At 36.7% G+C, this 20,938-nt stretch overlaps 3 protein-coding genes across 3 annotated transcripts in view; all 3 read right to left on the bottom strand.

The window, feature by feature from the left end:
* Nucleotides 1-3,628: 3,628 nt before the first annotated feature.
* On the bottom strand, nucleotides 3,629-6,064 carry LOC101306493 (pentatricopeptide repeat-containing protein At5g27110-like). Its single transcript, XM_004291693.1, has one exon. The coding sequence runs from the start codon at nucleotides 6,062-6,064 to the stop codon at nucleotides 3,953-3,955; it is 2,112 nt and encodes a 703-aa protein (XP_004291741.1). The 3' UTR covers nucleotides 3,629-3,952.
* Nucleotides 6,065-6,567: 503 nt separating this feature from the next.
* LOC101306203 lies at nucleotides 6,568-14,399 on the bottom strand. The gene is made up of 9 exons (XM_004291692.1): nucleotides 14,331-14,399; nucleotides 13,455-13,541; nucleotides 12,771-12,860; nucleotides 12,330-12,410; nucleotides 12,000-12,194; nucleotides 9,782-11,926; nucleotides 9,228-9,374; nucleotides 7,927-8,309; nucleotides 6,568-7,488 (listed from the first exon to the last, which is right to left on the bottom strand). The coding sequence occupies exons 1-9, from the start codon at nucleotides 14,397-14,399 to the stop codon at nucleotides 7,356-7,358; spliced, it is 3,330 nt and encodes a 1,109-aa protein (XP_004291740.1). The 3' UTR covers nucleotides 6,568-7,355.
* Nucleotides 14,400-20,065: 5,666 nt separating this feature from the next.
* Nucleotides 20,066-20,938, bottom strand: part of LOC101305913 — a 9,631-nt gene continuing 8,758 nt past the window's right edge. Inside the window, exon 8 of the mRNA XM_004291691.1 lies at nucleotides 20,066-20,439. Coding sequence (XP_004291739.1) covers nucleotides 20,370-20,439 — 70 coding nt within the window. The 3' untranslated portion in view covers nucleotides 20,066-20,369. The remainder of the gene's footprint in view (nucleotides 20,440-20,938) is intronic.

The raw sequence follows: 20,938 nt of genomic DNA, 5'->3' as shown, positions 1-20,938 counted from the left end.
AAAAAAAAAAAGTGAGAAAATGAGCTTGTAAATTTCAATTTTGAAAATGTTTCTCGGTAGTCTATTATGAAAAATATTTTCCATTTTTTCTAAGCTAGGAGAAAATGAAAAAAAAAAATGAAAACATTAAATCGATGTATTTTAGTTTTCTTTGTAAAAGCTGAAAATATTTTCATCAATCATTCTCCACGTTTGAAAACATGTCTCACCGAATACATTTTCATTTTATTTTTATTTTTAAAAAATAAAAATACAAGCATGAAAACATTACTGAAAGCTAACTAATCTTTCCATGTTCTGAACTCAAGGTTTAAGTTTTTTTTTTTTTTTTTTTCCGGCAGAGGGGATCAATTAAGCTGCCTCAAGCTCCCCATGAGCTGATAAAAGAAAGGCATAATGACCATTTGAACAAAAATAATGGAATCAGTGCCCATTTGATCCAAAAATGTTTTCTGATAATTATTCCAACTAATCTAAAGGAAATGACCCTTTAGTCCTCACCAACAACGCTAATCTCTTCTCTATCCTCACTCTCCATCTGTCTCCTCATTCTCGATCTCACCCTCTCAAACTCCCGTTCTACCTCTATACCACACCACCAGCCTCCTCCTGTAACATCCCGTATCTAAATTTACCAATTTACCTGACAGTCTACGAGTTATTAAAGAATTTAATCATGCTCGGTAACTTAGTAAGTTAACGCTCAAGTTCATTTTTGAGTTTTTCTCAAAATGTCAAATTCTTTTTTAAGGCCTCGATGTCATAGTACACTATGAATGCGTTCACAATGATCTACACCACTCTGAACTGAATAAAAGGAGAGCATATAACTTTTATTTTTCAAGACCTGTACTGAAATTTACACACGCAATGAAAATTGTACCTTCTGTAATCCATCGTTACTCCCAACTCCCAAATAGACAATTCAGAGGAGAAATTCTCCGTGTATAAGTTCTACGACTATTTGCTTCAGATGGAAGCTCATCACTCCTGGTCCTGGACGGACTCTGCCCTCCACTCTTGATGATGGCTGCGGGATAGCAATGCTTTTAAAATTACTAGACCATACCTCAGCTTCATATTTATCTTTCCAATATAGTAAACTTGAAGACAACATTATAAAAGATTTTGATAACAGTAGGATAGAAGCTTATTATACAACTATCGATATAGAAATCAAAACAATCCTTCCCAAATCCAGTATCCTTCTCCAGATGTGGATAAAGATAGGCTGGAAGAAATATGTGCGCATGCATGAATGATAGAACAACATTGGACTTGAGTACTTGACAGCAAGTTACTTAATATTCAACTAGACATAAACCTTTCGAGGAAAAAATACAGATCAATAAAAATAAGAACTCAATTGTCAGTGAACTATGCACAGAAACACATACAGAGCACAAGCATCACCGTCCTATGGTAGTTAAAATGAAAGAGCCAGTGTTACATTTTCACTAGAATCAGAATATATAAATAGGTAAATAAACATTGCCAGAACCTTAAACAAACTTACTGAGCAATAGCAATGACATAAGAGCACCACTTCATAATATAGAATTGACAATGTATGTATAGTAAATAGATGTAGTATATTCAGAGAGAGAATTTACAGTGTGTGACCTTGAAATGATTTTAGAACGTTGCTTGTTTAAGGTGTTCTTCCTTCTGTACTGAGAGCCATATCAGAACGGACTCATCCCGAAGGTAAAGATTCGATAAGAATTAATATCTATTAGCAAAGAGTATTCTGTTGGAAGATTAGGTGCACTTGCATGAACTACTGTAGCATATATAGCCACAACTTGTATCCATAACAAAACAATGCCTTAAATATACAAATTATATTAGTTAACGACCTAGGTATCTACGATCGTAATGAAATGGTTGCAGAGTAATGTGGCATAGGTGTAACTAATTGCACTTGAGGTCTTAAGGGAAAGGGTCAGTTTTTGGCATCATCATGAGCATTTACTTCTCAAAAATTGGGGAGTGCCAAGTTTCCTTAATATTGTTGGACTGTTATGATGCATGGTTGTAATGGTCTAGATAGGTTCTTTCTTCGTACGTATTGCTGTTCCCAGGTATAGACGTATAGTAAAGCCTACTTTTCAAGGATTTTTGTTTCTTTCAATGACTCAATATACTTGTAACCCTTTCCAGTTTATAAAAAGATTCTTCTTTTTAAAGCAAGATGAAGAATGAAGAAGGCACACAGACGATTTTGCAATTGAAATTTCAGGAGTGAACTTACATTAGAGAGTTAGAAGGGGAAAAACATGCTCGTAATTGAGCAAGTATGCTCCTTTCTTCAAAGCAGTAATGGCCTGTTGTAAAGATCAATCAAGAACCCAACTTGAGCATTTTCAGCACATTTTAACTGGGAAGAAAAGTAATGAAAAGAACAATGAAGAACAAATAATAAATCCTGAATCAGCTAATTTAAGAATGTGAATAGGAAGAATAGATTTCAAAGAAAAGAATGGAAGGGCATCAGATCTAGAAGCATATATTTAAATTGTGTTATGGTATCAAAAACAATATGGTCATCCCAAGTCCAAGACTTGTGTTCAAATACCCAAGCAACAGGTTCCCCAACAGAAAATTTAACAACACAGGGCATATTTAGAGATTTCGTGAATATATAAATTATCCAGACTATCTTCTCCCATAAAGAAAATGGGCAATACCTTTAGATTGTGATATACTTCCACACCCATCTTCATGGCCTCTTTGAATGAGGAAACTCCAACAGGAAGAATCATGCACTCCTACAGACACATATGTACATCAAGAAGCATATTAGAATTTAGAATTGGCTAAGTTTTTTTTTTTTTTTTTTGTAAAGTGGCAAGTTTGTTTGCTGCATGTGAACCTCCATGGCTCCATTGATGACATTGAAAGCGGGAACAGGCAACACCAAGCTCTTGTTGCCAGAAAGATTGGCAATGTGCTGAATTGAAAAGACAGTGTCACTAACAACAAAATGAACAGTACATATAGCCTAAATGGCAAAGTGTTAGCTCATGCCTGCAAATTCCATCATGCATGCAACTTTTATGTTGTACAAGTCCTGAAGTTGTTGCTATCCCTTATCTCTGATACCAAACTAGTAAGAGAACAAAACGTCTTACCTTGTGTAAAGAGGAGTTTTCTTGACATAAGCCCAGGCTTTGCATATATCATGTGATCAGGTAACTTCCTGGATCAGTCGTACAAAGTCCCATCAATGGTTGACCGAATTGCAGTACAAGGTTACTGATAAATATTCAACAGGAGAGACACAGAAGAGGAGAAAAGTTCCAATTTCCAAATCCTTGTGTACTTTCTTTGATTATCATTATGACATTGTTCCACAAATGTTCATTCACAAGCATAGAATAAGATAGTACAGACTAACTGAGCTTATCGATATATATATAAACCAAGGTAGTTGCTTATCACTGGACACATACAATGAGAACTGACAAAGAGCCCTAAACATTAGAACAACCAACTTTCTGCTAATTCAACACCATTTCACCAAAACTAATGCAACAAATAATATCATAACGCCTCCATTGATCAACATTAATAATAATTTAAGGAGAATACAGTCTAAGATTACAAAGATTGTTTAATTAATCAAAGAAATCACTATAACCTAAGCATATAAACTTGAAGCTAAATTCATTAAACAACACTTTAAAGAATCTAAATCCAGAAAAAACCGAAACTTGGTCATAGTATATAATACCTGCTCAATGCGTCTTTCCACAAGGTGGTCCTGCTAAGATCAGAAACCATCCTATCCGTTTGCGACATTTCTTCTCCTCACAAAACCCGAAAGGCCAAGATGCATCTAATTGCTACACTCCACCCCAATTCACATCAATTCTCATAACTAACCACTGCCATCTACTGATTCGTAATCTCCAAATCCTACCCTGAGCTCAAATTCAAGTAAATGCTTCTAAATAGTATGGATTATTGCTGATCCCCAGTGTGAAACTAACTCATCTCCATCCATATGAGTCTTGAGAAGTTTGAGACACTGATAGACCATTTCAGATTCTGGGTGGGACTTGTCTTGAACAAAGAAATACTGGATCCTCCTGTTAACCTCGATCCAGCTACACCCAGGATTTTTCCTTAATCCCAGTTCTTTCATCTTTAGTCTAACCTTCCGCATCTCATTCCATTTGTTTCCAGAAGCAAGACTATGTGATAACATAATGTATGTTGAATGATCATCAGGATTCTTCTCAACTAGCAATCTTGCAATATTTAGACCCAAATCATGATCTCTATACAAAAGACATGCAGACAATAGTGTACTTAACAACTGAACATCCTCCCTAATTTGTGGAGTTCTTTGGATGATTTGGTAAGCTTCGTTCAACCTACCAGCACGTCCAAGAAGATCTATTAAGCAAGAGTAATGTTCTATTCTCGGTTCAATCCCATATTTACTGATCATTTGATTGAAATAATGCCAACCTTCATCGACAAGTCCAACGTGGCTACAAGCGGATAGCACTGCAAGAAGAGTAACTCCATCTGGTTTTGCATTGGACTGTTGCATTTCATCGAAAAGCTTTAAAGCCTCTTTAGCCTGACCATGAGACCCATAAGCCGCGATCATAGAGGTCCATGACACAAGATCTCTACTAGGTAACTTATTGAAAACATTAAGTGCTTCATCCACGGCACCACATTTAGCATACATGTCAAGGAGAGACCCCATGACTATTTCATTGGTTTCCAACTCACTATCAACAAGAGTTCTGTGAATCTCCTTACCCTTTTCCAGTGCTGTTAGCTGTGAACAAGCCGATAAGATACTAGTTACTGTGATGTCGTTTGGCCTTACACCAGCTTCTATCATCTCATCATATATACCTAAAGCCCCGAAATAATTGCCCGCTTTCACAAATCCAGAAATCATAACATTCCAAGAAACCACATTTGTCTTGGGCATCTTTTCAAATACATTTTCAGCAGACGAGATACTTCCACACTCGAAGTAGAGATCAATAAGCAAGCTGTAAATATAGATATCAGCCTCTACGCAGTTCCTTATCATATATCCATGCATGAATTTTCCGTGTTGAAGTTGGAGCGATCTTGAACAAGCCAACAAAATGCTGCTAAAAGTAATCAAAGAAGGACTAGTTCCTTCATCTATCATCCTTCTTAAAAGACCAACACAAGATTTACTGTCACCTGTTACACTATAGGCTGCAATCATAGAATTCCAAGCAATGACATTCTTTCTGGGGACTTGTTCGAAGACCTCTTTTGCCATATCTAAACATCCACATTTCCCATACATGTCCACCAGAGCAGAACTAGCAAAGCAATCCAAATCGACTCGATTTTGAATCAACGCCTTATGAATCTCCCTGCCCCTCTCCAAATCCAGAAGTCTTGCACATGATGAAATTACAGTGGTAATCGTTACTACATTAGGCTCAAACCCGGAAGTCGTCATCTTGTCATACATCTCCATTGCCTTGTCAGTTTGCCCATCTTGATAATAACAAGAAATGACAGCATTCCAACACGCCACATCTCTTTGAGGCATTTCATCAAACAGCTGGATTGCACAACCAAACACACTGCATTTCGCGTACATTCCCACAAGCGAGCTGGCCACAACGATATCCGATACGAAACCAGTCTTCACCAAATGGTTATGGATCATCCTTCCAATACCGACTCTACCCAATGCAGCACAGGCCTTGAGAACACTTGGGTAGGTGTAACTATCGGGACCCAGATAGGGGCAGCGCAGTAACTTGTCATAGAGCTCAAGAGCGTCAATGAACATATGGTGGTTGGTGTAGGCCGTCATGAGAGAATTCCAGAGGGAAATGGTGGATGGGTTTGGGATGGAGTGGAAAACAAGCTTTGCAGCAGGGTATAAGTGGCAAGAGAAGTACAAGTCGATGAGGGTTTTGGAGAGGAGGGTGTTGTTTTGGAGGCCTTGGGTGAGTATCTTCTGGTGGATGAGCTTGGCTGCTGTCACAGACTTGCAAGTGATGCATGTTCTTAAGAGGGATACTAGTTTCGCGGACTCCATTGTTTTCTATGTAGTGAAAAGGTCTTGAGGTAGCCAAAAAGACAGACTAGATCAATTCACCTCCATTCTCATATATGAATAAAAATAAACAAACTCCCAAACTCATAAATATATATATATTCTAAGGATTTTATTCCGTAACAACCTGAAATTGAAACCCTAAGGAGGAGGTGGATTTATGAAAAAAATCAAATCTTCTGATTGATTTTTTGTATGTAAAATATCCGCTTATAAAGTATGTACATGACATCAATCGTAATTAGTTTCATTTTTATCTTGATTATCAATTTCATTTCATCTCACTTACCTTCCGTCTTTTTATCATTTTTTATTCCGGTAAATAAACGTCATACAGATTGTTTCCCCACCACGATGGCATAAGAAAGGTTAAGAGGCTTGTGGGATCAATAGAGGTAGTGAGAGCTATAATGTTCTTCTTCTTTTTTCTTTTTCTTTTTTTAGAGAAAAAGGATTTTCATTCATTACCTCCATTACCAAAACTGCACAATAATAACGTCATAAAGATTAGCCCAACATCAGTATTCAGTAGCCAAGCATTCCAGGGCGAAACAATACACTTCATGAACAGTTAGCTCAATTTGTTCGTGTGTAGGCTTGATGATAACAAAACCACTTAAAATCAAGGATAAACAAGTCTTCAAGGGCCTATGCAGTATTTTCACAAACCGAAAGTATCTTCTTTTGTTACAAAATAATCAAGTACGTTTTGTTCATGACCTTAGAGTTACAAGCGCCAAGTTTGGGAAGATTTAGCGTGCAGACATATAGGGAAAAGCCTTTGCTGAAATCTTTTATGTCGAAAATTTAAGACTAATCAAGATAAGCATAACCTCAGATACTCAGAACAAGAACTCTAGCTGCTCGTATCATTGACTAACCACATTTATAGCTGGTGCAGAAAAGAAAGGGAACAAAAAAAAAATATATGCTGCAGATGCATTCACTTATGGAATTTACATGGCAACTGCTTTCCACAAGAGCCAGCGACCTACTACAAATTTACATTTCTCACCCTTAAACCCCCACACAAGTACCACAGGGAAAAAAATGGATTACAAACTCAAGGAGAAAGAGAAAAAAAAATTATAAGAAATCAAGGAAAAAAAAAAAAACAAACCAAACCCATCTAAACTCTCCTATAACAAGCCTCGGCTCCCTCACTCCTCTTTAGGAATGAAAGAAAAATCTAATTAACCACTTTGACCTCGATAACCCAAGCTTGATCTGAAATAGACAATTTCATGTACAGATGATTATATGTATCCACATGTCAGTGAGCCAAGTCTACACTCCCAACCCCTACACTAGACTTGTCTGCCATACGCACATTGTATTGTTCATATACTCTTGCCCGGTTCTCTGCCCACCACTGTTCTGCTTGTTTCTCACTAAATCGCTTACGACTGCATTCAACAACAATAAATGGTGCCATAAGTTTGATGAGGACAAGCTCAATTTCTAAAATGCAAATAAATACTTATGATTTTCCCACTGTTCACAGCTGACGCTATGCTTACAAAACCCCAGGTCACCGTTCCTCTTTGAATTCTTTATTTGTAATTCTTCTACATTTTTGTCAGCAGATATTCCGTGCATGCAAACAGACAAAGAATCACTGAAATTTATAGATTATGACTAATATTTACCAAGGTCGTATACAAGATGGGACTAAGGCCAACATAATCTGATGCTTGTCCTGAGATCTAATCCTCTTGTTTTGTAATATAGGTTACTTTTGTTTAGTATTTAACATGTATATATACATACACACATACACATACAAATACATATACGTACAAACAGATATGTATGTTTTCTTAGTGTACGCATGAATAACATACCTGAAACGAACTCTCTTGAGATCCTTGACACCTCCTGGTAGGGAAGTAAGTGTAATATATACACCAGGCTCATCTTGCTCAACCCATTCAATCTCATTACATGATTCACTTTCTTTGGTTCTGTTCCCATTTCTAGTTGCTACGTCTGAATTCCCTTGTTTGTTGTGTCCAGAACTGCGGTTACTGGTGGTACTGGACCCATTAGAAAGCAACTGGCTGTTTGATCCATTGCAGTCTGGTCCTTGGCATGTTACTTGACCGTTCATTTGATCAACAGAAGCACCAGAAACTTCATTGGAAGGATCAGAGCCCAAAGAAGCAAGAGAGGGTGATTTGATATTTCGTGCTGCTCCAACAGGCAACCTTTCAGCCATGTCCTTCAACTGATCAACAAATACAAAACACAGAGAAACGAGAGTGATGAGAGCCGATGCAGCAGTACAATGTAAGCTTGACTTAATTTTGATAAGAAACTAAAACTTACTGCAATAAGGTACAGTTACAACAACTATACACAAGCAGTCCACAGGAAATAGGCTAAGTAAGGTTGACTTAATTTTGATAAGAAACAAATCTACTGCAAAAAGGTACACTTACAACCACTACAAGCAGTCCTCAAGAAATAGGCAACCACTTAGTGCATGTCCGGTACATAATTTACTGGGGAGAATGAGATTGAGGCATATCTTATGTGGGAAATATGTTGACACTCATTTGTTTTGAGACGAGATAAGTTTGATCTTTAGCAAAGAGTATCATGCACAAACCATATGAACCATAAGTCAGATTGACACATTTATTCACCGTTCTAGAATCGAAATACAATGGAATCACATTTTTAAAGAGCGCTACAAGAACTTGCAGCAAAAGGACCTAATGAAAATTAATCCAAATTAATGTGTGTCACGATGGTTGATCTTTACCTGATGAAATATAAGTCAGAATCAGGATTAAACTGGTATGGGAGTTTTGGAAATCCTAGAAAACTAAATTAATCTCACTTTCTCCACCTAGATACCAATGGAGCCAAGAGAACAGTGATAAAATTAGCTATTAAACTAAGAATATATGTTTGCAATTGAAAACATGAAATGATTTTTGAAAATCTGTTTTATATTTGTTTTATTAACTTTGAAGTTTGTTACTGAGGAATTTCTCTGAATGCACATCCTTGGTAAAAAAATAAAAATAATAAATAAATAAATAAATCATTGATAAAACAGGCTTGTCAAGTTTAAAGGGTACATCCCAGAAGAAAACCAAATGGTCAATATAACCAGGCACATATATATCCATCTTACTTGTGCAGTCAGTGACTGGATTACTTCCTTTGCGACATTGCGTTTTGCAGTCTCTGCACCTGCAATTGCTATTGCTTCTTTCAGCTGTTTAGTAGTTCTTTCCAGCTCCACTTCCTGTAGTTGAGCTTTTCGAGCAAGAGTTTCCACCTAAGAGACAAACTTGGTCAATCAAATGCACACAATAAAACAAACAAAACAAAACCGAAATTTTTTATTACAAAAGTCGATCCTGGAAAGGCAAATCCAATGGTGTAACCCGACAAGACTACCAAAGTCATAACATAAAGTCCAAATGCATGTCAATGATATATGTATCAATATCATGATATCGATAGATGGTCAAATATTTGATAATCAGTTGAAATGCCAAAACAGAAATAACTTTCCAAAAATTAAAAATAGATACTTAATTTCCACAACTGGGTGCAAAACCTAAATTCTACTTCATCAAATCAACTGGTGAAGGGAAACATACAAAATAAACAACTAACTGTACAAGAGACCCCACATCTGTGCTGTAGTTGTTGAAAAATGAAAAGAACAGTAGTGGTTACCTGTGCTCTTAGCTTGATAACCTCCTGGCTAAGGCTTTCATTGGTCCTTTTAGCACTATCATCTACAGCAATCTTTGGTGACGTAAGTCCTCCCAGAGTTGGAGTTGGCGTTGTAGAACGTGGTGGGCTGGGGCGCCTTGAAATGGGGGATGTTGCTCTGGAAACAATTCTGGATCCAGGAACAGAAGCTGAGAAGAACTTCTTGGATGACCCAAATACTGGATTAAATGATTTAGAAATATTAAGAGCTCCCCACTGCGAACCTCCATTTGGAACAGGCGAGACTCGGCTACTATTAAATTCTAGTTTCTTATTTTTCTTTGAAGAACGTGTTTCCACATTCTTCAGAGATTCCATAGAAGAAAATCTAGCAAGTTGCACACGAGATCTGGAATCCACTTTATCATCTTTATCAATGCTGTCACTTGAACCCTGATTGATACTTCCTCTTCTGCTCACGGAAGACTGGGATGAATAATCAGTTTCAATAGCTTTTCTCAGTTTACTAAAACAATTGTCACAGACACGATACGGTTTGTTGGGATTTGGTGCCATTGAGGCCTTGAGTGACTTCTTACTGCTGCAAGAATGACAGAAAACAAGACCACAATTATAACAATTATGGCGCTTTCTTTTAAAATTGAATGGAAGACGGCAGCCTGAACACATTGATTGATCAACTCCTGACACCCATTTATGAAGGCAGATAGCTGCAGTAAAATTAGCACCACAAGCAATACTTTTGACTTGCTTATCTTTCAGAGCTTCGACTAATGTGGGAGAATTACGATCATCAATGTTCCCATGGCCTAAACGACCATTTTCTCCTTTTCCCCATGTATAAACCTCAGTTCTTGAAGTTAAAACTGCAACATGATAGGCACCACAAGAAATTTCTTCCACTATACTCTTCAATAGCTTTCCCTCGACCCGGCTGGGGAGCTTTCCATCAGCTTGAGGGTTTCCTAACTGGCCATAAACAGGACTGCCCATTGTATACACGTGGCCAGATGTAGTAAGTGCAACTGTCATACTATGTCCACAAGCAACTTGACAAAAGTTGGGACTGACAAGAGCTGCAACACAGGTAGGCACAAGTTTTGCTTCCTTGTCTCCATGCCCAAGCCGACCTTTATCGCCATCTCCCCAGGTGAACAACTTCCCTAAAGAACAGTTACTCGAACTTGAATTGCCAACCATGACTTCGACAACAGCAGCAGTATGCCACACCCCACAAGCTGCTCGCACAGTGCGAAGACCTTTAAGAGATTCCACTTCCCTTGGAATTGAATTACTTTTCATGTCTCCATGTCCCAGAACACCAAATGTGCCGTCACCAAAAGTAAACAATTGCCCGGCAGAGGTTACAACAGCTGTGTGCCAGGGCCCACAAGATATGGATGAGACATGTATACCCTCCAAGGGCCCATTTACTCTTTTGGGAACCCAGTGACTCACTTCATTTCCGTGCCCAAGTAGACCAAAGTTATAAGTGCCATCACCCCATGTGTACAGATCACCAGAAAGGGTAACAGCACTTGTATGGTACTCACCACAAGCAACAAAATCAATGTTCACATTACTAAGGGCATCAATAAGCTTTGGATGCGAAACATCAACATCTACGCCATGCCCAAGCCTGCCCCCAGATTCCTCTCCCCAAGAAAAAATCTCTCCTTGCTTGGTTACTAGAGCTGCATGTCGTCTACCACAGGCAATGTTTTGGACATCGAGTACCACTGCAGATTCTAAAGGTTTAGGCAACAAAGAATCCATTTTGGCGGCAGAATTACTTCCAACTCTATGAGAACCACCACCAACAACACCATCTCCTGTGCCTTCCCCCCAAATGAAAACATCTCCCAAGGCATCACCATCATCATGACCAGAACCTTGGCTTGATGAGCTAACAGCACTGGATAGACTAACTCTAAATGCATCCATTGCCATTGCCGCCTTCATCTGACCGTGTATACTTTCTGAGCCTCCTGATGACACAGAATGTACTGAACCACTAGCTGAATCTGAAGGGAAAAAACCCTTGGGAGGGACAGCATATAGTATCACATCTGATAGTGCCTTATCCAAACCATTTTTAGGAGGACTTTCAAATGGACTATGAAGACGAAGGTGATCTGCACCATCCTGAATTTAACAAAAGAAGAATATAACTTCTGTTTCAACACATAAGTAATGAAATGATACAAATAAATTGTACCTTCTGTGAACTATCATTACTCCCAAAAGGAGAATTCAGAGGAGAACTTCTCCGTGTATAAGTTCTCGGACTATTTGCTTCAGATGGAATTCCATCACTCCTTGACTCTGTTCTCCATTTTCGATGATGGCTGCGTGATATTAATGCTTTTAAACCACTAAACCATACCTCAGCTTCATCTTTATCTTTGCAAATCTAGTAAATAAGAACCGTCATTAGAATAGAGTAAACTTGAAGACACCCATTCTAAACAAATTTAATATGATACAGGATAGAAACTCATTATAGGAGGAATGATGTATTAATGAAAACAACAGAGCAATTCCTTACCAAATCCAGTGATCTATCATTATATATAAGAGAAAATGACTGATACTCTTTCTCAGGCCGTGGATACCTCTGAAAGATTGGCTGGAAGAAATGTAAATAGTTGATTAGGAAATAATAGAACATCAGAAAGCAAGTTGTTGCAAATTCAAATAGACATGAAGCTTTTGAAAAGAATATAAAAAACAAAAAAAAAATACAAAGCATAGCAATTGACATATATGGTAGTAACAAAATCGTCAGTAGGACAACTACCACTACAAGAAAAATACTTGAAAACGTAACGAACTGTTGTATGAACCTTAAACAAACTTAAGGAGCAAGAGCCATGATTAAACCAACAGCATTCAATTTGTCATGCACTAATGACGTAACAACTTTATAATACAGTAATAACAATGAAAGTATATATAATATAGATGTTGTATGTACAAAGAGACTTACAGTGCGTTGCCCGGAAATAATTCTAGAAACATGGCTTAGTTTAAGGCGTTTTTCCTCCTTCCCAGAGAACCATATCAGAACCGACTCATCCTGAGGGTAAGAATTCAATAACAATCAATATCTATTAGCAAAACAAATTTGTTGGAAGCTTAGCTGCATTGAAATGGAACTACTGTTGTGAAAATCGCAGAAATGACTACCACCGCCATGCCTTGTGAATTCCCATTATACATATATGAGTATGTGTGTGTGAGAGTAGTAAAGTAATCAGATGAAATTGTTGCAGGGGAATGGGGCATAGATGTAAGTGTGTAACTAATGGTGGTTGCACTTACAGGAAAGGGTTATTTTTTTATATTATTATGGTTATCTACTTCAGAATATTCAATTTCCTTAATTTTGATGGACTGGAATGCTGCTGAGTTGTAATGGTCTACATAGGTGGTTCTGATGTATATGCTAGTTACAGGTATAGTCGCATAGCCATTTCAAGGCTTTACTATCCATACTCATTATCTGTATTTTAATCCAGTCTTCTAAAAAAAAAAAAAGAATCTTATAATAAAAAGATGAAGAAGGCAGACAGCCAAACACAAAGTGTGCTTCCTATGAAAGAACAAAAGAAGGCAGAGACACAGAGATGATATTGCAATACTATAACCGGATATTTAGGAGTAAACTTACATTAGAAAGGCGGAAGGGGCAGAACTTGGGCTTTCCCCTTCTTCCGTACTTGAGCAAGTATGCTCCTTTCTTCAAAGCAGTAACAGCCTGTTGTTAAGATCAGCCAAGAATCCAACATAAGCACTTTCAGCAAATTTGCGAAGTGGGTAAAAATGAATGAACATGACAATGAAATTAATGAATAAAATCCAGAATATGGGAATATATAGATTCAAAGAAAAAAGGAACGGAAGTGTATCAATACGTAGAAGCAATCAATTTCGAAATGTACAGTGGTATTAAGACCCCATCACCAATTTTAAAGTGGATTTCACCTTACTTAATTATTTTCCAGAACCCAGTATCTTAAGTATCTTAACAACATATCATGTGATCAGGTAATTTCACAAATCAAGCAGACAATCTATATCAAGGGACAATCAAGTCACCGTACAAGGTTTGGAATACAGTATTTGTCACTGCCAGTCTTCTCTGCTGATACATATTGGCGATGGAAGGTGCTGAAGAGGGGAAAAGCTCTTATATCCTAATCTTGCGAGGGATTGTTGGGAGAATGAATTGAGATACCCTATTCCACCAACCCACAATGATGTATATTCTATTTTAGGAGAAAATAACTAGCAACTCAGCCTGTTGATCAATGTAACTAAGAGCAGCTAATTCAACAACTAACAATTCCGCAAAACCAGCAAAATGCAAATAATAACAAACCAAGTATGATCACTAAAATACCTTACACCAAACAATACTACTGAATCTAACACTTGCAGCTAATATCTAACATCTTCCAATAATCAAAGCCAAGCAATCCACCACTTGCAGCTAAACAACAGCTTAATCAAAATAAACCGGAGCTAAGTAAGAGTATAATAGTACCTGCTCAATGTCTCTTTCAACCGGACCGGTCCTGCTAAGATCAGAGGCCATCCTATCCGTCCGCGACATCACAAAACCCTAATTCGCATTGATTCCCAAAACCAAACAGCGCCGGTCGCCGATTCTTGACTCCGTCTCCAAATCCAGCCACATTTCGCCGGTACCAAACAGCTTCGAATCTTCACCACCGCACGAATCTATCATTGCGGCCACTTACTTGGCTGAGCTTCTTCTGCTGCCTCAAATTCTTACAGAGAATGACGAGTCTTGCAGTGAAGCCGGTCTACTGTGAACGAGAATTTAGTGATGTTCCGGCAATTGCGGAAGCGGGTGAGCTGCCGAGTTAGCGAGTCGACTCAGTGAGGGAGAATCTGGCGAGGGAAAAGGGGAGAGAAAATCCAGGTGAGTGAGGTATGATCTGTTTATGCGACGCAGAATAGAGAGAGAAAGAGAAACAGCTTTAACCAGAGAGGGAGAGAGTGTGGTGGAATTTTTTTCTTTTTCTTTTTTTGAAGATAGATTTTATACGAAAAATACTAAATAAAAGAAAATAAATGGCTTTTTTTCTTATTCTCTTTATTGTGAAGGGAAAGAAAAAGGAACTAAATATGGAAAAAATATGGCAACGATAGAAAGATCATCTAAAATGCTCGAGTAGCATATGCATAAGGAATGAAAAGAAATGTTCGTAACCAAAACATATAAGGAACAAATCTTACAAATAAAGACAAAGATATTATGATATTATGTTTTTGTTACGTGACAATAACATATTTACAGTTGTACATTTTAAACATAAAAGATTATAACAAATGTAAACTTGCTTAAAAATTATAATTACAACTTATTTTACAAACGCAAATGCTAATTACAAATGCGTATGCAGCTGATCTACTCTACTGTTATGCCAATTGGAAAGCTGATACATCTGGCTTTGGATTTCGGAAGCTATGGGTGAACTAAAAACATGGGGCTCTCTCAAACAGTTTGAGATTTTTTAAACATAAAAGACTATAACAAATGTAAACTTGATTAAAAATTATAATTACAACTTATTTTACAAACGCAAATGCTTTAGATTACAAATGCGCATGCAGCTCTACTCTACTGCTATGCCAATTGGAAAGCTGATACATCTAGGGCTGGCTTTGGATTTCTGTAGCTTTGTGTGAACTAAAAACATGGGGCTCTCTCAAATAGTTTGAGATTTTTCAGTTTGAATCAAAACTTAGCTTCTACATCTCTCTTCCGTCTTTCAAGACATCTGATTTTTTTCTAAAACAAGCTAAATTGAAAAACATCTAATTGCGCAATTGTTAATAACTTGAGACTTAGATACATTTTATGAAAGAAAGTCTCAAAAAGTCGCTTCCGCCAATTGGAGCGGCGATTGTCGATTGGAGAACTACTACTATTGACTGTGAAATTCATTTGTTAGTAAGTACTGCATTTGGGATGTCAAACAAATGGATATTTTTGCTATTCCTCAACGATCGACACATTATTGAAGGGTGTTCTTATAACTAATGTAGTAGCAGCTATTCCTAGTTTGAGGTGGAATTTGATGCTAATGGTTCAGTCTTAATTTACTCAAAACCGGGAACAAAAAGATGAGCTCTTGTTCTCGGAAGACCCTATTCTTGGGGGAGGCTTCGGGTGGTGAGATCAGTGGCATTTGTGGAGGAGTTGACGGCAGGGCAGAGGTGGAGGAGAAGGTTTCGGATTCTTTAGGTTCTCCATCTGGTTCATCACCCTCTGTGTAGGGTGGTGCTAGATGATTGACAATACGTTAGCTTGCTAACATGTCTTGGATACCTGGTTACATTTTGAGCTTAATCTTAGGAATTATTACCATAGAAATTGATTAGGGTTTACTTAGGCGATTTTTCATGGTTTATTTCTTACATGATCCTTGCGAGCGGATTATATTTATATTATTTTTTCTACATTTTATTAATATAAGGATGGACGTCCCTTTCTCAAAAAATCAAATATTTAATAAGAGCGTAATATGTAGCTTTAGGAGGATTTGGTTTTTCAGTTTGGTTATAATTTCCTCAAGGGTCAAAACCGAAAATCAAATATCCATTTGGTTTTTATTAATTCGTTTCGGTTTTCAGTCTCTAAATTCTACCCATATTTCCAGTAAATGCTATAACACATTTTGAATGGGTCATATAGTGTAATAATAGTTATCTTCAGTGAATACAGTGTCAAGTTTTCAATGGCCCGGTTACTGTAGTATCAACAATAATATATAAACTTCTGTTGGCATTAGTGTGTTTTTTATGTATCTTATTCAATAGAATTTGTGATCGAATTATTTTCATAGTAAGCCACGGAACAAAAAGAAATCATGAAACATTGGGAAAGAAAACAACATTAATCCTCAAGTCTAATGACCAAATTCACCAATTGGTGGTCTTTGTTGGAGAGGAGATATCTTGACAAATAAAATATAACTTATAAGTAAATTGATCATACTCAATTTTATCGAAATCTTTTGCGATTAAAACTCAAAAACATAATAAGTGGTTACACGATCACGCTCGTCGCTGTTTAACATATGTTAGAACGGATCCCTTTCGAGTTGCGTCTCCAATCTATCATGGGCCCATATTTGGGTTATGTTTTCAGTGGAAATTTTTGATTGGATTGTCACCAAGTATCCAATGTGGGTTAGGCCTTGGTTTTTTTGTCCCAATGTGAGAATTGATTTGGTTTACTAATATGTTTCACGTATAGACCTTAAAGTTAGGTTGCACGTGAGAGGATGTGTTAGTAAGAAAAGATCGCACATCAAATAAGTGACAAATAAAATAAAATCTTATAAGTTGGTAGATCATCATACCCACTTGTACTAAAATATTATGTGATTAAAAACCCAACACCTTAACGAGTGGTTAAGTTGAAATAATATCGATATAATAATGATGTACAAGTCACGTTTGTTGCTGTTTAAGAATCTCTAATTTCTATTGAAACAAACTACTACCACGTTGGAGTGGAAAATATCATAAACTGGAATGAACTAGAATTGGAGACGGAAGTAATATGTATGGGAATATCTCATTTCCATTCAGCTCTTTGCTTGCTATACATAAATAGAATATGAATTAAACTAATTATGATTGATGTTGTTTACTTATGATATAAAGTCAATAAAAATTTATTTAATTACTATAATACCCTTACAAAAAGCTACGCATTCAATTTAACAATCTTATTGTCCTACTTTATGAAACCAGCTGTCCTCTCTATTGAAACTTCAGTATAACTACATAACGCCCTAGCGGGCTATCAAAAAAAGTCATTACAAACGCAATTCAGTCATTTACAGTATACGAAGCGCATCCAAACACATAATCTATACTATTCATGGGATAATTTAGGCATATAGGATGACTAGCCTTGACAACCATCTTGTGTAAGCAAGCGGAGAGGTCGCAAGTACCACATCCATCTTAATAGAATTTAAATTAAAACTTGCAAAGACTAAAGCCCATCATCTTGTAAACCCGAGTCCAAAGTTAGTGTTCTATTTTTTTCACTTTTCAAATTAGATTTCATGTATCTGGTTCATGATGCCCTTGTCAATTCCACGCTTGCTTATTGATTGATACCAACATGACAATGAGATTTGGGAGCTTTTACAAAAGTCTCATAACTAGTCCCTCTCCCAACTGGTCCTAAGTTCACCTTTCTAGAGAGAGAGAGTCTCATGCATTGCGTTAGTGGGATGTTGTGGTTATCATTTATCAATCCATGATGCGACATTCCTTATAAAGCTCCCTATCTCATTCCTTCATCCACCCCTAGTTAATTTAGTAGTTCGTTCTAGCATCACATAAGTCGATTATGCTTTTTCAAGCTTTTGCAAGTACAAGTCTAAATAGGTTGATGTTATTGACATACTTATTAATATACTTATTGATGGTGCATTGTATCCATACAATTTTACACTTCTCGACAAATATAATCTATTTCGTTATTCTAAGTGGTTATTCTATTCTAAGTAATGAAGAACTTGTTATTCTTAACTCTTGGGTTCAAGAATTCCTATATAACTTAGGCGACACAATAAAAGTTTTTTCTATTCTTTTATTAACTGATTTATGTATAGGATTCCATTCGCCCCACGGTTGGGAATTAATGATTGGCTCTGTCTACAAAGATTTTGGATTTGCTCATAATGATCAAATTATATCCGGTCTTGTTTCTACTTTTCTAGTCATTTTAGATACAGTTTTTAAATATTGGATCTTTCGTTATTTAAATCGTGTATCTCCTTCGTTTGTGGTGATTTATCATTCAATGAATGACTGAAAAATTATCGAACGGCCTAATTATAATATTTGTTACTTTGTACATAAGCAAAACACTCAAAATTGTACCTATTCTTTCTACCCAGTAAAGGCGTTTCTCCAATATTTCAGAAAAATTATTTCAGTAAATATCAAAATTATAGATATCAAGACAATGAATCATGCTCACTCATGACACGTTTACTTGGAATGAATAGATCATCAACGTGAGACTGAAGGATTGGGGAGATGAAATGAATTCAGTATGGGGCTATTCTTTATTAAGTTGTTTACTTACCATATGGAATCATAATATGAATGAAACTAATTACAATTAATATTGTTTACTTGTCATATAAGAGTGCTTTTCAGTTTAAAAATTTGATCATGGAGGCTTTTAATTCCTAAATTCATCTCCCCTTTTGGGTTTTTGAATCAGACTTGTTAACTAATCAATTATTAGGAGGTGGGATCACACTCATTCTGATTCCATCATTGCAAATATACACGTATGAATTCTGAATATCATTTCAAACAAGTAAGTAAACGTGTTATCATTTTTCATCTGTCGGGGACTCTTTCTCCCCAGACTCGTTCTTAAGTTCACTTAAGTTTTGGTTAGGCTAAAAAGCAGATAGAGCATTAACAGAAGTCCCCTATCCTAACAACGACTTTCGGATCGAAGAGATTGATATCATTGACCAAGGCACGTGCTTGAAGGAGATGTCTTCAAAATTAATTTAATTTGATTCTGATTAACTAGTGGGAACATAATTTGCAAGTCCTCTTGTTTTTTTGTCCCTTTCTTCTTCTTTTTTAAAGGATGTGGCAGTTAACTGAAAGCATGATATTATGGTCAATAAAAGAGAAAAGAGAAAGAAATATATGAAAGGAAGACATCCCACGTTCCTTGTATATGTTTTAGCTTTGGCCCTACGCAAACAACATTCCAAGTTTGCTACAAACATATATTATGTGACAAAGAATAATATTGACACGCATGAGGGATGAGGATGAGGTATCTGTAGACGACTAGATTCATTGGTGATTGTTTTTATTTCTTCGATTACAAGTTAAATTGCGTCCAAGTAAATTCAAGTATATATATTATCAACTTCCAGCTGCGATGGCTTTGGTCACTTAACTAATTTGTATCACTTGAGTTTAACGGAGACCCCTAACACAACCCAGAAGAAATTGAACGAGGTAGACTGTGGCTCTATCTCGCAATAGCAGCGGAATGTCCTTTGGGATAATTCTTTGCCTTTGAGAGCCTATGGCATGTATTTTGACTCTTCAAGTAGTGTGTAGCCTTTTGTAAACGGACATTTAACAACCAAAAAACAAAATGAAATTGTCGTTCCAATCACAAAATCAAAGCAAAAAAGAATTTAGTTGCGGTACATTTAACAACCAAAAAACAATAACATTATTGAAACTTGGATCAGCTTTAATTTTAATACCCAACCCTTAGCAGATCCAGACAGATCAGCTTTACAATTGAACTGTCATCTCTTTTATCTTCTCTTGAATGAAATAAAAATTGAAGCAGAAATAAATATATCGCTACACATATTAACAGTTGATCGACCAGATGGGTTAAACAAACCAGTGGTCATCGAATATTGCCACATATAGCATTTCCGATGTACTCAAATTAATACATCTATTCAACTGTACATCTCTATAGTCTCGTGAAGCCCTTCACGCCAGTCATCCTTCAATTGTGGGATCCTCAATCAACGGAAGAGTTTGTTTCTGCAGTTTCATCCTCACTGAAGCTAGATGGCATCTCCATGGCAGTTCTAATATGCACAATAACGTCAGAAAGCGAATAGCCAAATGAATCAATGTATATTTATGAAAGATGTAAGTTTAGTCTTTCATGTTGACACTGCACACCATGAAAGGAATTACAATCAAGACAATACAAATTATTTTAAGCTGGGACGGTACTAAGGACATTTGACACAATTCCTCTCTCATGCATTCAAGTTCGTGTGATTGTCCAAAAAGAAAATCTCAGCTTTTCTAAATGCTTTCAAAATATGATTAATGAATATTCTAATAAGTAAAAAATCCCTTTATATGGAAACCAAGGGGCATAAGATCCACTCATCAAAGTCAAAACCTTGTACAGAGTTGTTTGATGTTACCTGGAATTTATTAATAATATTAGTGTCTATCCCTGGCATCTTTCGATAACTTTGATACTTCAAAGTTCAAATCAGGAGCTAGACATATAACAGGTAGCTTATATATGTTGTGGGGAAATATGACCCTTTAACAGACTTAAACTGAACA

The sequence above is a fragment of the Fragaria vesca genome, linkage group LG2 (assembly GCF_000184155.1).
Source record: "Fragaria vesca subsp. vesca linkage group LG2, FraVesHawaii_1.0, whole genome shotgun sequence".
Taxonomy (NCBI): Eukaryota; Viridiplantae; Streptophyta; class Magnoliopsida; order Rosales; family Rosaceae; genus Fragaria; species Fragaria vesca.
The sequence above is the reverse complement of the archived record's forward strand: the minus strand, read 5'-3'. Positions and strand labels throughout refer to the sequence as shown.

Coding starts and splice junctions, on each gene's coding strand:
- LOC101306493 (XM_004291693.1), bottom strand. CDS start 6,064: ATGGAGTCCGCGAAACTAGTATCCCTCTTAAGAACATGCATCACTTGC.
- LOC101306203 (XM_004291692.1), bottom strand. CDS start 14,399: ATGTCGCGGACGGATAGGATGGCCTCTGATCTTAGCAGGACCGGTCCG. Junction 13,542..14,330: donor TTGAAAGAGACATTGAGCAG/GTACTATTATAC, acceptor TCTTAACAACAG/GCTGTTACTGCTTTGAAGAA. Junction 12,195..12,329: donor ATGATAGATCACTGGATTTG/GTAAGGAATTGC, acceptor CTTATTTACTAG/ATTTGCAAAGATAAAGATGA.